Source organism: Castor canadensis, chromosome 16 (assembly GCF_047511655.1).
Source record: "Castor canadensis chromosome 16, mCasCan1.hap1v2, whole genome shotgun sequence".
Classification (NCBI taxonomy): Eukaryota; Metazoa; Chordata; class Mammalia; order Rodentia; family Castoridae; genus Castor; species Castor canadensis.
This window is the reverse complement of record NC_133401.1, coordinates 9,771,986-9,782,765: the sequence shown is the minus strand read 5'-3', so window position 1 is coordinate 9,782,765 and position 10,780 is coordinate 9,771,986. Positions and strand designations below refer to the sequence as shown.

Below are 10,780 nucleotides of genomic sequence, written 5' to 3'. Positions count from 1 at the left end.
AGGACCTGGTCCACCTTTAGGCTCTTGCAGGAAACCTTGTGGGCGCAGGTAGGGGCCCCTAGGGGCTGGTGAGGCCTCATGGCTCCAGCCCTTACCTCCCAGTTGCCAGTATCTCTTCCTTCAAAGCCCAGGCGCTTAGGGCCTAAGCCCCCGGAAAGAGGAAAGAGGGAGAAAGGTGGATGTCAAATACCCCCCGGCCCCGCCTCTTCCCCTGCCTGCTCAGCTTCCTCTTTAGAGAACACTTTCACTTCCTGCTTCTCTGGCTCCCCTCCGGAACAGGTAGGCCCCAGAGACCCAGCATCTAGTATCCTCACCCCCAGCTACCTCCCTCTGGTACCAGGCAACTGCCCCATTCAGCCCTGCCCAGCACCAAGGGCCCTGGTGGGCATCTGCCTGCCTCTCCCGCCCCCTTCCTGCTCTCCCCTGGATGATGCACCTGGCCTCGTCCCTCCTCCCTCCAGACACCCTGGGCTGCCCATAAATGGGCTGATTTGTTTAGTCGTTTATTATAGAACTTTCACACCCCCTCCCTCCCAACAGGACTGGAAACCCTCAGAGCAGGGGCCCGTCCTATTTGCCAGCTTCCACCCAGGTCACTGTCACCTAAGTCTGGGCCTATGTTCAATAATATTGGATAGAAGGATAGATGGATGGGTGGGTGAATGGATGGATGGGTGGATAGGTTAATGAATAGGTGGATGAATGGATGGATGAATGGGGGGGTGGATAAGTGGGTGCATGGATGGATGGGTGGATGGATGGGTGGATGCATGGATGGATGGATAGGTAGATGAATGGATGGGTGGATGGTTGGATGGGTGGATGTTTGGATGGATAGATAGAAGAATGGATGGGTGAATGGATGGGTGGGTGAATGGGTGAATGGATGGATGAATAGGTGGATAGATAGGTGAGTGGCTGGATGGATGGATGGATGGATAGGTAGATGAATGGATGGATGGATGGATGGATAGGTGGATAGATGGATAGGTGGCTGGATGGATGCATGGATGGATGGATAGGTAAGTGGATGGATGGATAGGTTAATGAATAGGTGGATGGTTGGATAGATGGATAGGTGGGTGGATGGATAGATAGATGGATGGGTAGATGAATAGATGGATGGGTGAATGAATGGGTGGATGGGTGGGTGGTCAGGTGGATGGATAGATGGATGGATAGATGGATGGATGGGTGATGAAAGAAAGGAAGGAAGGAGATGGATAGGGTGGGTTGTCCCTTCCCACACTCATGTTTTCTACTCCTGAGATGTCTTCAGGGAAGCATTCAAAAGTGCTCACTGCAAGTGGTAGAATTCTGTGCCTGTCTAAGACTTGGGGTGTGATGAGTGGATAGAGGGAGAGAGATGGATGTGTAATTAAGCAAATAAGAGGAAAATGCCTGATAGAATCCAGGTAGAAGGCATGTTTTAGGTTTTCTATATGTTTGAAAATTTTTAATAAAAAATACTGGGGAAGGATTGGGAGTGTGGCTCAAGGGGTAGAGCACCTGCCTGGCAAGTATTGAGGCCCTGAGTTCAAACCCCAATACCAACAAAAAAAAAATTGGGAGGAAAATATTCTAGCCCCCGTCCCACACACACAAGAGTCTGGGAAAGGGAGGAAGAAGGCGCCTTGCACAACATCTGAAAAGTGTTGGGCTGAGAACATTCCCAAGCCAAGCCCTGGGTTTTGGCAAGGGTTGCGATGCAGGTGATCCACTTTTGTATGGCTGCAAAAATAATCATGAGACTCTTAGACTGTTCCCACCCTCCTGGTAAATAGCAGTACGTGAGTCCCCCCCAACCCAAGACACCTGCCTTTCACCTGGGATCTCCAGATTTTCCCCATCTGGCTACTAAAAATCACTCCCTAGCATAGCCGGGGCCCCTGTGTCTCTGCATATTGGCTTTAAATATTTTGAATATTACCCCTGGGCTGGAGCAGCCTTGCTTCTTATCTTCCTCCCCACCAGAGCCCAGAACATGGCTCACTGACTTCTGGAACCCTGAGGATGGCCCCGCCAGATGGCCCAGCGAGAGGACATGGCCTCTGCAGCCCCCCCTGAGGGGGAGAGGTGAGGGCCTCTGGGCAGTCTCCTCTCCCACTTCTGGAAGGATTGCCATCCAATGTGTAGTTGACCCCCCAACCTCAAACCCCATCTCTGACCTTTTTTCCCTGGGCTATTCCTTCCTGCTTCTGTCACCACCTCAGTGGCCAACTGCCTGCTCTGACCCCTAACCACCTGGACCCTCGACAACCCAGGATGGTCCCACTACAGGCAAATGGAGGAGAGTCTCCTCTAAGGGTCCTTGGCATCCCAGAGCCACTTCTGCGCCTGCAGAGGACATGGGGGGTGTGGCAAGTCCCTGAGATGGCTGCTCAGGAGGCACAGGCGCTTGTGGAGCTGTGGCCACTGGGGGTGAGTACTCAGAGCTGGGGACCCGGTCTGACCCTTCCATGACACCAGATGACAAACACAAATGGCAAACCCAGGAGCTCACAGATTAACTAGAGTGACAAAAAACCCCAGAAGTAAAAGTTCAGGGTCGTGAACTGTAGACATTGGATCAATTCCTCTTTGTTCCATTTCTTGGCATTGGTTTTCACGATGTTTGGGGTGACAACCAATGCCTGTTCTGTAGTGGCTTCAGAACATAACCAGAAAGGCAGCTGGCAGCTGGAGCTGAGCAGCTTTGTGACCTGAGGGCCAGCTGTTCTGAAGTTCTCTGGAACTTCCCTTGCCTTGCCTGGGGCCTGCCAGTGCACTTCAGGCAGGAAGCAGACGCCAGCCAGAAGCAGAAGACATGACAAGCTCTGAGTCATCCACCTTGTAATCACTTATTAATGCCTTGGGCAAGGTCTTCCCCAAGGATTATAGGGGAGGTTAGAGGGGACAGCTAAGGGGCCTCGGTAGATCACAGCAGCCTCCTCATCAGGACATCACCCTTGTGATGGGAAAGATGGCCATCCATAGCTCAAGGTTGTATCCCACCTTAGAAACCTGAGTGTAAAGAGACCTTTGGGGAAAGAGAGAGAGGGAGAGAGAACTAGAGAGAGAGACTCCTTGGGATTATAGGTGTCTTACACCTATAATCACAGCTACTTGGGATGTTGATATCAGGATTCTGGTTCAAGGCCCAGCCCAGACAAATAGTTTGCCAAACCCCCATCTCCAAAATAACCAGAGAAAAAACAGACTGGAGTTGTGGCTCAAGTGGTAAAGAGCCTGCTTTGCAAGTGTGAAGCCTTGAGTTCAAATCCCAGTTCCACTCAAGAGAGAGAGAAAGAGACCTTTACGTCTGGGGCTCAGTGTTCTTGCAACACCAGGTGGGTTTAATCTACAGAGAGAGATAAAGAGATGGATTGAGAGAGAGGCTCCAGCAAAAGTCCCATGGAAGATGTCCACTGGCTGAGCTTGGTCAAGTACCCTTCCAGTCATCCTATTGACTAGGCCAGGTCCTGGGCCCACCCCCTAGGGCTGAGATGTATCAGCCCCACCCACTGCACTGAGAGCAGGGAGGGGGTTTCCCTAAAGAGAAATGGGGGCCAGGAAGGCAAAAACAACCAACATCAGCACAAACTTTTGTCAGGCTGACCTTTGCCTCCATCCCCAGAGTTTCCTGGTCATAGGACATGACCCCAGCCAGGTCCTGGTATTGAGGACAGGACCTTCACGGAGAGAAGTCAACACCTACCAGATCCACAAGTTTCCTGGAGGTGAGGCACATAACCTACGTTTCCAGTGTACAGCAAACTTATCACCAAAAACTGTCAGCCTTAATCCCAAAATATCTCCTGAATCTGCCCAATCCTGTCTGCCTCCACCACTGTGCCCTTAGACCATTGCAGTAGACAACTGTCTGGTCTCCCTACAACTACTCTTTCCTCCTGCCATCCATGCTGGGCACAGCAATGCAGAGGTATTTTCACACTCACATGTTGTACATCTCTGCCCCGAACCCTACAGAGGTATAGGCTCCTCACCATGGCCTAAGCTGCTGGGTGACACAGACCCTGCCTGGCTTTTCATTACTAGCCACATTCACTCTGTTCCAGCCACACTGTTCTCTTCTCTTCCTTAAGCACGCTAAGTGTGTTCCAGCTGGAGGCTTTGCTTTTGTTCTCTCCACATGAATTCTTTTGCTGGCTTTGGGGTTTGAACTCAGGGCCTCACGCTTGTAGGTGCTCTACTACTTTGAGCCACTCTGCCAGGCCTTGAATGCTCTTCTTGAGTGATTGGTTTAGTCTTCCTCCCTCAAGATCCTATAGAAGTGCAACCTTCTAGCCAGGCATGGTGGTGCATGACTCTAATCCTGGTCCTAGGGATCTGAGGAAGGAGGATCTCAAGTTTGAGGCCAGCTCGGGTTACACAGCAAGACCCTATCAGAAAGAGAAAGAAAGGAAAAAGGGGGAGGGAGGAAGGAAGAGTGGGAAAAAAAGAGGAAGGAAGGAAGGAAAGGAGGGGAGAAGGAGAGGAGAGGGAGGGACCTTCCTTGATAAGTCACAGATAAGATAGCCCCTAGTCACTTTTAATCACACCACTCATTCACAATCCTCAAGCCAATATACACTTCTGTTTGTTTACTGATCTATTGTTTCTCCAACTAAAAGGTAGGCTACAGAGGTAGTGAATTGTCTCCCTTGACAATGTAAGGAACTGCTGAATAAAGACCACGCCATGTGTGGAAAAGAAAGATTTATTAGGAACCAGACTGCAGGGCTGTCACTCTTGAGTTCAGAGTAAAGCGTCTTGGCTGAAATAGGTAGTGGGCTTTATAGGAGGGGACAAGCCATGGGGGAGGGAGAGAGTCTCTGGTCTCCGATTATCTGCGATCACCAGATGGAACAGGTCGACATGCCTAGCTACTCAAGTAACTGGAAGTTCCTGAGGTTTTGCAAGCAGAGAAACAAACAGGGGTTTGACAAGCGATCATAAATTAAGGGGTCTGGTTTCAGTGCTAGCCTCGGGACCTTCCGCCCACTCCAAGAATGCCAGGGACCTAACAACAATTATCCCCAGTGCCTGGAAAGAATTCGGTGCTCAGAAGTAATTGCTTAAAGCTTCCTATTTTGGTGGCATAAGTGGGACGCAAGAGTTAAGATAGAGGAAAAGATAGACTCCAGGGCTGACAGAGTGGCTCAAATGGTAGAGCACCTACCTAGCAAGCATGATGCCCTAGGTTCAAACCTCAGTACTGCCAAAGAAAAATAGTAATAAGACAGAGACTCTAAGAGATGGGAACTTCCCTGTTCTGAAGGTCTGGGGCATGGGTGCTGTCCTAGCTACTTAGGAGGCAGAGACCAGCAAGATCATGGTTTGAAACTGTTTGTGAGACCCTATCTCAAAAAAAAAAAAAATCACAAAAAAGGGCTGGCAGAGTGGCTCAAGGTGTAGGCCCTGAGTTTAAACCACAGTACCACAAAAAAAAAAAAAAAAAAAAAAGGAGGATGGAGAAGAGAGTCCCAGGGGAAGGAGGCTGCCACCCCTTGTTTTCTTTCTCTCCTCTTGCCTCCTCCTCCCAGGTGTGTCCCTGGAATCTTCCAACCTCTGCATGCCAGACCTGCCCCATCTCCTGGCCTTCTTATCAGCCAGCAGGTACAGGTCACCCCATTAAAGGTGTCAATGAGGCCTTCCCTAAGTCGCCCCATCCACATGGTGGTTCCATGTTTTCTCAGGGATGTTTTGCCCAGAACGCTGCTCTTGCCCTGTTTGACTGTAGGGCCTGGAGACACACCAACAGGTGAGGCAAGAGAGGGGTCACCTTGCTGTTCTCCTTGGTCCAGAGGGACTGAACTTTAAGGGTTCAGATTACTGGGTTTGAGGGAGCACCAAGATGGGAGTCAAAGAGAGGGAGGAGGAGACAGGCACCTGGACTCCTGGGCCCCATAGAGGAGAGGGTTGCTGGAGAAGGGAGCTGTGAAGAGTCTGTTCCTGATCCTGAGTGAGGAAGTCTGGGCACTAAGTCTCCAGGTGCCCCTTGGACACTTGTAATAAGAGTCTCACTTCTGTTGTCCCCAGGTCCTCTTCCTGTTAGCCGGGTCCAGCTTGACACCTCCAGGGGGGTCCTCTCTGTGGTCAATCAGCTGTACCTGGAGACTCACGGAGACTGGGTTACCCAGCAGACCCCCCAAGAGACAGAGACAGAGCCTGCCCAGAACCATGACCCAGGTAAGCCGGTGTGGCCTTGGGGATGAGGAATGAGTTTGTGGCTATCTCCTTTCAGAGTGACCCAACCTTCTCCTTGCATCCAGCCCCCAGGAAGCCTGCCCCGCACCGGGTCTCCTGGGTGGAAGGCCCGCTCAGCCCAGAAGTGCAGCATCCTGGGCAGGTTCTGACCAGTCTGGTGGAGGAGAAGGAGGAAGAGGAGGACAATGATGACTACAGAGATGAAGAGGAAGGCCCTGAAGACGTGCTCACTGTTCACATCCGGGCTCTGACTAGGACCAGGAGCAGCTACGTGGCCAGGCAGTACCGTGGCCTCCGGGCCCGCCTTACCTCAGATTCAGGGGGACCCCACAGGCCTGGGGACCGGGCCACTGAGCTGCTTCAGGATGTGCGCCACCTCCTTACTGACCTCCAGGATTACTTGGTCAAGGACCCCGATGTGAGAGCTGTCTTTGGGAGCAGGGAACCTGGAGTCCCCAAGAAGGACGAGGATCTTGGTAATGGGGAGAACCGGAAGGACCCCCCCACCCCACCCCTGTTCAGATGTGCCATCCCTTGGCCCTACACCCACGTGTAGCTTCTTTCTCCCCATCGGGGCACACGCCTGCTCCCTTTTTCTCTCGTACAACCCTTTCCCGCAACTATGAACACCCACAGTGTTCCAGGCGAGTGTCCACACGCGTGTCCACACTTGTGGGTGGCCAGAAGCCGGAGTGGGGTGGCGGGCGACCGCGCTGGGTCAGCTTGGCGACCCTGTCCTCACCCGCCCCCCGCCCTCTGCAGGCCCCGCGGTGGAGGCTGCAGTGTGCCGGGCCGTGCTGGCTCCGCTGAGACCGGCCCTGTGGACGCGACTCCGCACGCTCCGCGCGCAAGAGCTGCGGCGCCTGCGCCGACGGCAAATAGCTCTGCGGGCGGGGGCGGGGCCTCCGGGAGCGCGGGGGGCGGGGACTGAAGGGCGAGGCCCCGCCCCCGGCCTGCGCAGCCGCATCCACGCGCGCCTGGAGCACCTGCATGCCGCGTGCGCCCCTCGCCGCAAGGTGGCGCTGCTGCTGGCGGTGTGCAGTGACGTCTACGAGGGCCTGGGAGGCGGTGAGAACCAAGGTAAAGGACAGGTGGCGTGGCCCGAGGGTTGGAGGAGTCCACGCGGTCTCGGGGATCTGCGCCCCCAACCTCAGGCCCCTGTCCTCCGACTTTGTCCAGAGCCCCTGGGGGCCGATGCCTTCCTGCCCGCGCTGACAGAGGAGCTGATTTGGAGTCCGCACATCGGGGAGACGCAGCTGGACGTGGAGTTCCTTATGGAGCTCTTGGATCCTGATGAGCTGCGGGGAGAAGGTGAGCGCGAACCCCCAGAAGGCCAAGACCTAACCTGGGGGCGCCCTAGAGAGCTCCTAACAGCTTCTGCATGCCCAGGAGGCAAAGTGGACAGGGAAGCCGAGGGCCTGCGCTGACCTCTCCCCACCCCCCATCTTGTCACCCCCAGCTGGCTACTACCTGACCACGTGGTTTGGGGCGCTGTACCACATCGCTCACTACCAGCCCGAAGCGGGCCGCGCGCCCCAGGGGCTCAGCTCCGAGGCCCGCGACTCCCTGCGCCAGTGGCACCGCAGGCGGACGCTGCACCAACAGGACAGGACAGGAGTCCAGGTGACTGCCAGCCTGGGGTGCAGGTAGAAGCAAGGATGGGAGCTGTCGCCCTTCTGATCCAGCCTCCCACCTGTCCCCACAGGTCGACCTGCCCTTTGAAGAGCCGTGGGCAATGGGGGCTGTGCCAGGGGCCAATCCCTCCGCTCAGGGGACAGCTTGAAGTTTGGGGCAGCAAGAAGGGGGTCCGAGGAAAAGGGCCACCTTAGGGCCTTTGCACTGGCTGTCCCTGCTTCCTGGTCTTCCCTCCAGGTCCATCCGCAGTGACGTGCTCCCTGAAACCGCTGTCTAAAACTACACGCTCCTCACCTCACTCTCCTCTGGTAGGCACGATAATGCCCCCCAAAACATGTCAGCACCCTAATCCCCCAAATCTGTGCTATGCCACTGGCTGTAGTAAAAGGGACTTTACAGCTATGATCACATGAAGGACTTGAGGGGCAGGCTGGCCTGGATTCTGGTAAGAGCAGGGGTGGCTGAGCCTGTAGTCCCAGGTACAGTGGAGGCTGAGGCAGGAGGATCACTTGAGCACTGGAGTTCAAGGCCAGCCTGGGCCACACAGCAAAATCCCATCTCAAAAAAAAGAAAAAAGAAAAAGAAAGAAGAGGGAGACAGGCGGACCAGAGTCAGAGAAAGAGGAGTGATGTGACCCAAAGTCAAGTTCAGACAGTCTAGAAGCCAGGGGAGGGAACTTGTTCTTTGATGTTAGACTCCATTTTGGACTTCTGACCTCCAGCACCGTTAAGATAATAAAGTTGTGAATCGTTAAACCTTTAAGATTGGAGCGATTTGTTACAATGGCAATAAAAAAACGAAATACACTTCTTTACTCCAGTCTTTGTCATTTCCCAAGGCATACCACGTAATATAAAATACTTCTTTGTCGTGTTATTTGCCTGTAGTATTTTGTTTCCTTAGGAAAAGGCTTCCCAATAGAAATACAGTGCAAGTCACGTAAGTAATTCCAAATTTTCTAGCATTTAACAAAACTAAAAAAGCCAGGTGTGGGGGTGGCGTGTGTGCCTGTAATCCCAACACTGATCCTGAGTTTGAAGCCAGCCTGGGCTACCTACCTGTCTCAAAAAACTAAACAAACAAATAAGTAACTAACTAAATAAATGACCTAGAAAGAGGGCTGGGGTGCAGGTCAGTGGCAGTAGAGTGCTTGCTTGCACAGGAGGGGAAAAAAAGAAAAAGATACACTAAAATTAACTTTAAAGGTATATTTGACATAACCCAGTATATCCCAAGTATTATTATCACTTCAACATATAGTCAATATTTTTAAACTGTTCATATATTTAATACTCATTTTATTTATTTAATGTTTTTTTCTTTGTGGTACTGTGGTTTGAACTCAGGGCCTCATGTTTGCTAGACAGGCATTCTTACCCCTTGAGCCACTCCACCAGCCCTTTTTTGTGGTGGGTTTTTTCAAGATAGGGTCTCTCGAACTATTTGCCTGGGCTGGCTTCCAACCACAATCCTCCTGATCTCTGCTTCCTGAGCAGCTAGGATTACAGGCGTGAGCCACCAGTGCCTGGCTATTTATGTATTTTTTGAGTATTTTTTGAGTCAGGGTCTCCCTATGTTGCTGGACTTGAACTTGAGATCCTTCAGCCTCACCTCCTGAGTGCTGGGATTACAGGTGTGCATCACTACAACCAGCTGGGCTAGCCACCTTTCAAGTGCTCAATAGCTACACCTAGGCCGTCACCAGTGGCTCATGCCTGTAATCCTAGCTACGCAGGAGACAGAGATCAGGAGGGTCTCCATTCAAAGCCAGCCTCTATCTCGAAAAACCCGTCATAAAAATAGGGCTGGTGGAGTGGCTCAAGGTGAAGGCTCTGAGTTCAAGCCCCAGTACTGAAAAAAAAAAAATAGCTACACATACATGGGGTTTGTAGTGACAATTTAGGACAGCACCATCCTAGCATGTCAGCTCCAGGAGGCAGGGACTTTTGTGTTGTTTATCACCTACCCCCACTGCCTAAACCCAACTCAGGCACACAGTCGGACTCACTGAATATTTTCGAAACCAGTCAACAGGGAAATCTCACTGTGCTCATCTCTGCAGTCTACGAATGTTAACGTTACTTGGAAAAAGTGTCTTTGTGGCTGTCATTAGTGAGATTGCCTGGGACTGTCTGTGTGAGCTCCAAATGCAGCCACATAACATGGAGGCAGAAGGAGATGTGACACAAACAGGAAGAGGCGATGTGAAAAAATAAGGAAAGAAAAAAGAGAAGATGACATGACGATGGAGCTGAGAGAATTTCAGACACACTGGCTTTGCAGATTGATTGATGGGGCCACAAGCCATGGAATGCTGCACCCCCAGACATCAGAGAAGACGAGAATAAATTCTTTCCTAGGGCTCCACAGCAATTTCAGGCCTGCTGATGCCCTGATTACTGACCAGCCTGGGCTTCACAGCCAGACCCTATCTCAAAAAAAAAACAAAACATCTAGCCGGGCACCAGTAGTTCATGCCTGAAATCCTAGCTACTCTGGAGGCAGAGATCAGGAGGATTGAGGTTTGAAGCCCGCCCAGGCAAGTAGTTTACGAGATCCTATCTTGAAAAAAGCCATCACTAAAAAGGGCCAGCTCAAGGTGGAGGCCCTGAATTCAAACCCCAGCACCACCACAACAAAAAGAAAAATCTAAAATAAAATAATAAAATCTCACTGCATTTGGTTGCTGTGTCTCTTATAAGTCCATTTTACATGAAATGGTCCTTGTCACCTGCTTGGTTCTGTCCTTCCTGACACAGGTGGTTTTTTTTAAGGGCTCAGCCAGTTGTCTTGTGGTCTGTCTACTTTCTGGGTTTGCCCACTGCTCCCTTTTGTCTAGATTCTGGTCCCGCTGGCAAGGGAAGAATATGCCATAGGTGACACTGAGTCTGTCCTCAGTACATCCCATCAGGGGCTCTGAGATAGGCAATGTGCAAGTTGGTCATTGAGTTAAAGA

At 52.0% G+C, this 10,780-nt stretch overlaps 1 protein-coding gene and 1 long non-coding RNA gene across 3 annotated transcripts; one reads left to right on the top strand and one right to left on the bottom strand.

Annotated features, from left to right (window-relative positions):
- Positions 1-85: 85 nt before the first annotated feature.
- Rinl (Ras and Rab interactor like) lies at positions 86-10,401 on the top strand. The gene is made up of 12 exons (XM_020178569.2): positions 86-279; positions 1,975-2,076; positions 2,214-2,421; positions 3,617-3,719; positions 5,526-5,598; positions 5,679-5,743; positions 6,022-6,171; positions 6,255-6,665; positions 6,952-7,269; positions 7,369-7,500; positions 7,649-7,812; positions 7,895-10,401. Exons 2-12 carry the CDS (start codon positions 2,027-2,029, stop codon positions 7,970-7,972), a joined length of 1,752 nt encoding a protein of 583 aa, XP_020034158.2. The 5' UTR covers positions 86-279; positions 1,975-2,026; the 3' UTR covers positions 7,973-10,401.
- On the bottom strand, positions 3,454-7,269 carry LOC141418126 (uncharacterized). 2 transcript variants are annotated; one of them, XR_012442778.1, is made up of 3 exons: positions 7,176-7,269; positions 5,872-6,635; positions 3,454-4,887 (listed from the first exon to the last, which is right to left on the bottom strand). It is a non-coding gene; the product is annotated as an uncharacterized lncRNA (long non-coding RNA). The 2 variants fall into 2 exon arrangements; XR_012442777.1 differs by lacking the exon at positions 7,176-7,269 and adding an exon at positions 6,824-7,090.
- Positions 10,402-10,780: the final 379 nt, after the last annotated feature.

Excerpts from the sequence above, each read along its gene's own strand:
- Rinl (XM_020178569.2), top strand. The coding sequence starts at position 2,027 with ATGGCCCAGCGAGAGGACATGGCCTCTGCAGCCCCCCCTGAGGGGGAG. Across the intron at positions 2,422-3,616 it reads TGGAGCTGTGGCCACTGGGG|AGTTTCCTGGTCATAGGACA; the intron begins GTGAGTACTCAG and ends CTCCATCCCCAG. Across the intron at positions 3,720-5,525 it reads GATCCACAAGTTTCCTGGAG|GTGTGTCCCTGGAATCTTCC; the intron begins GTGAGGCACATA and ends TCCTCCTCCCAG.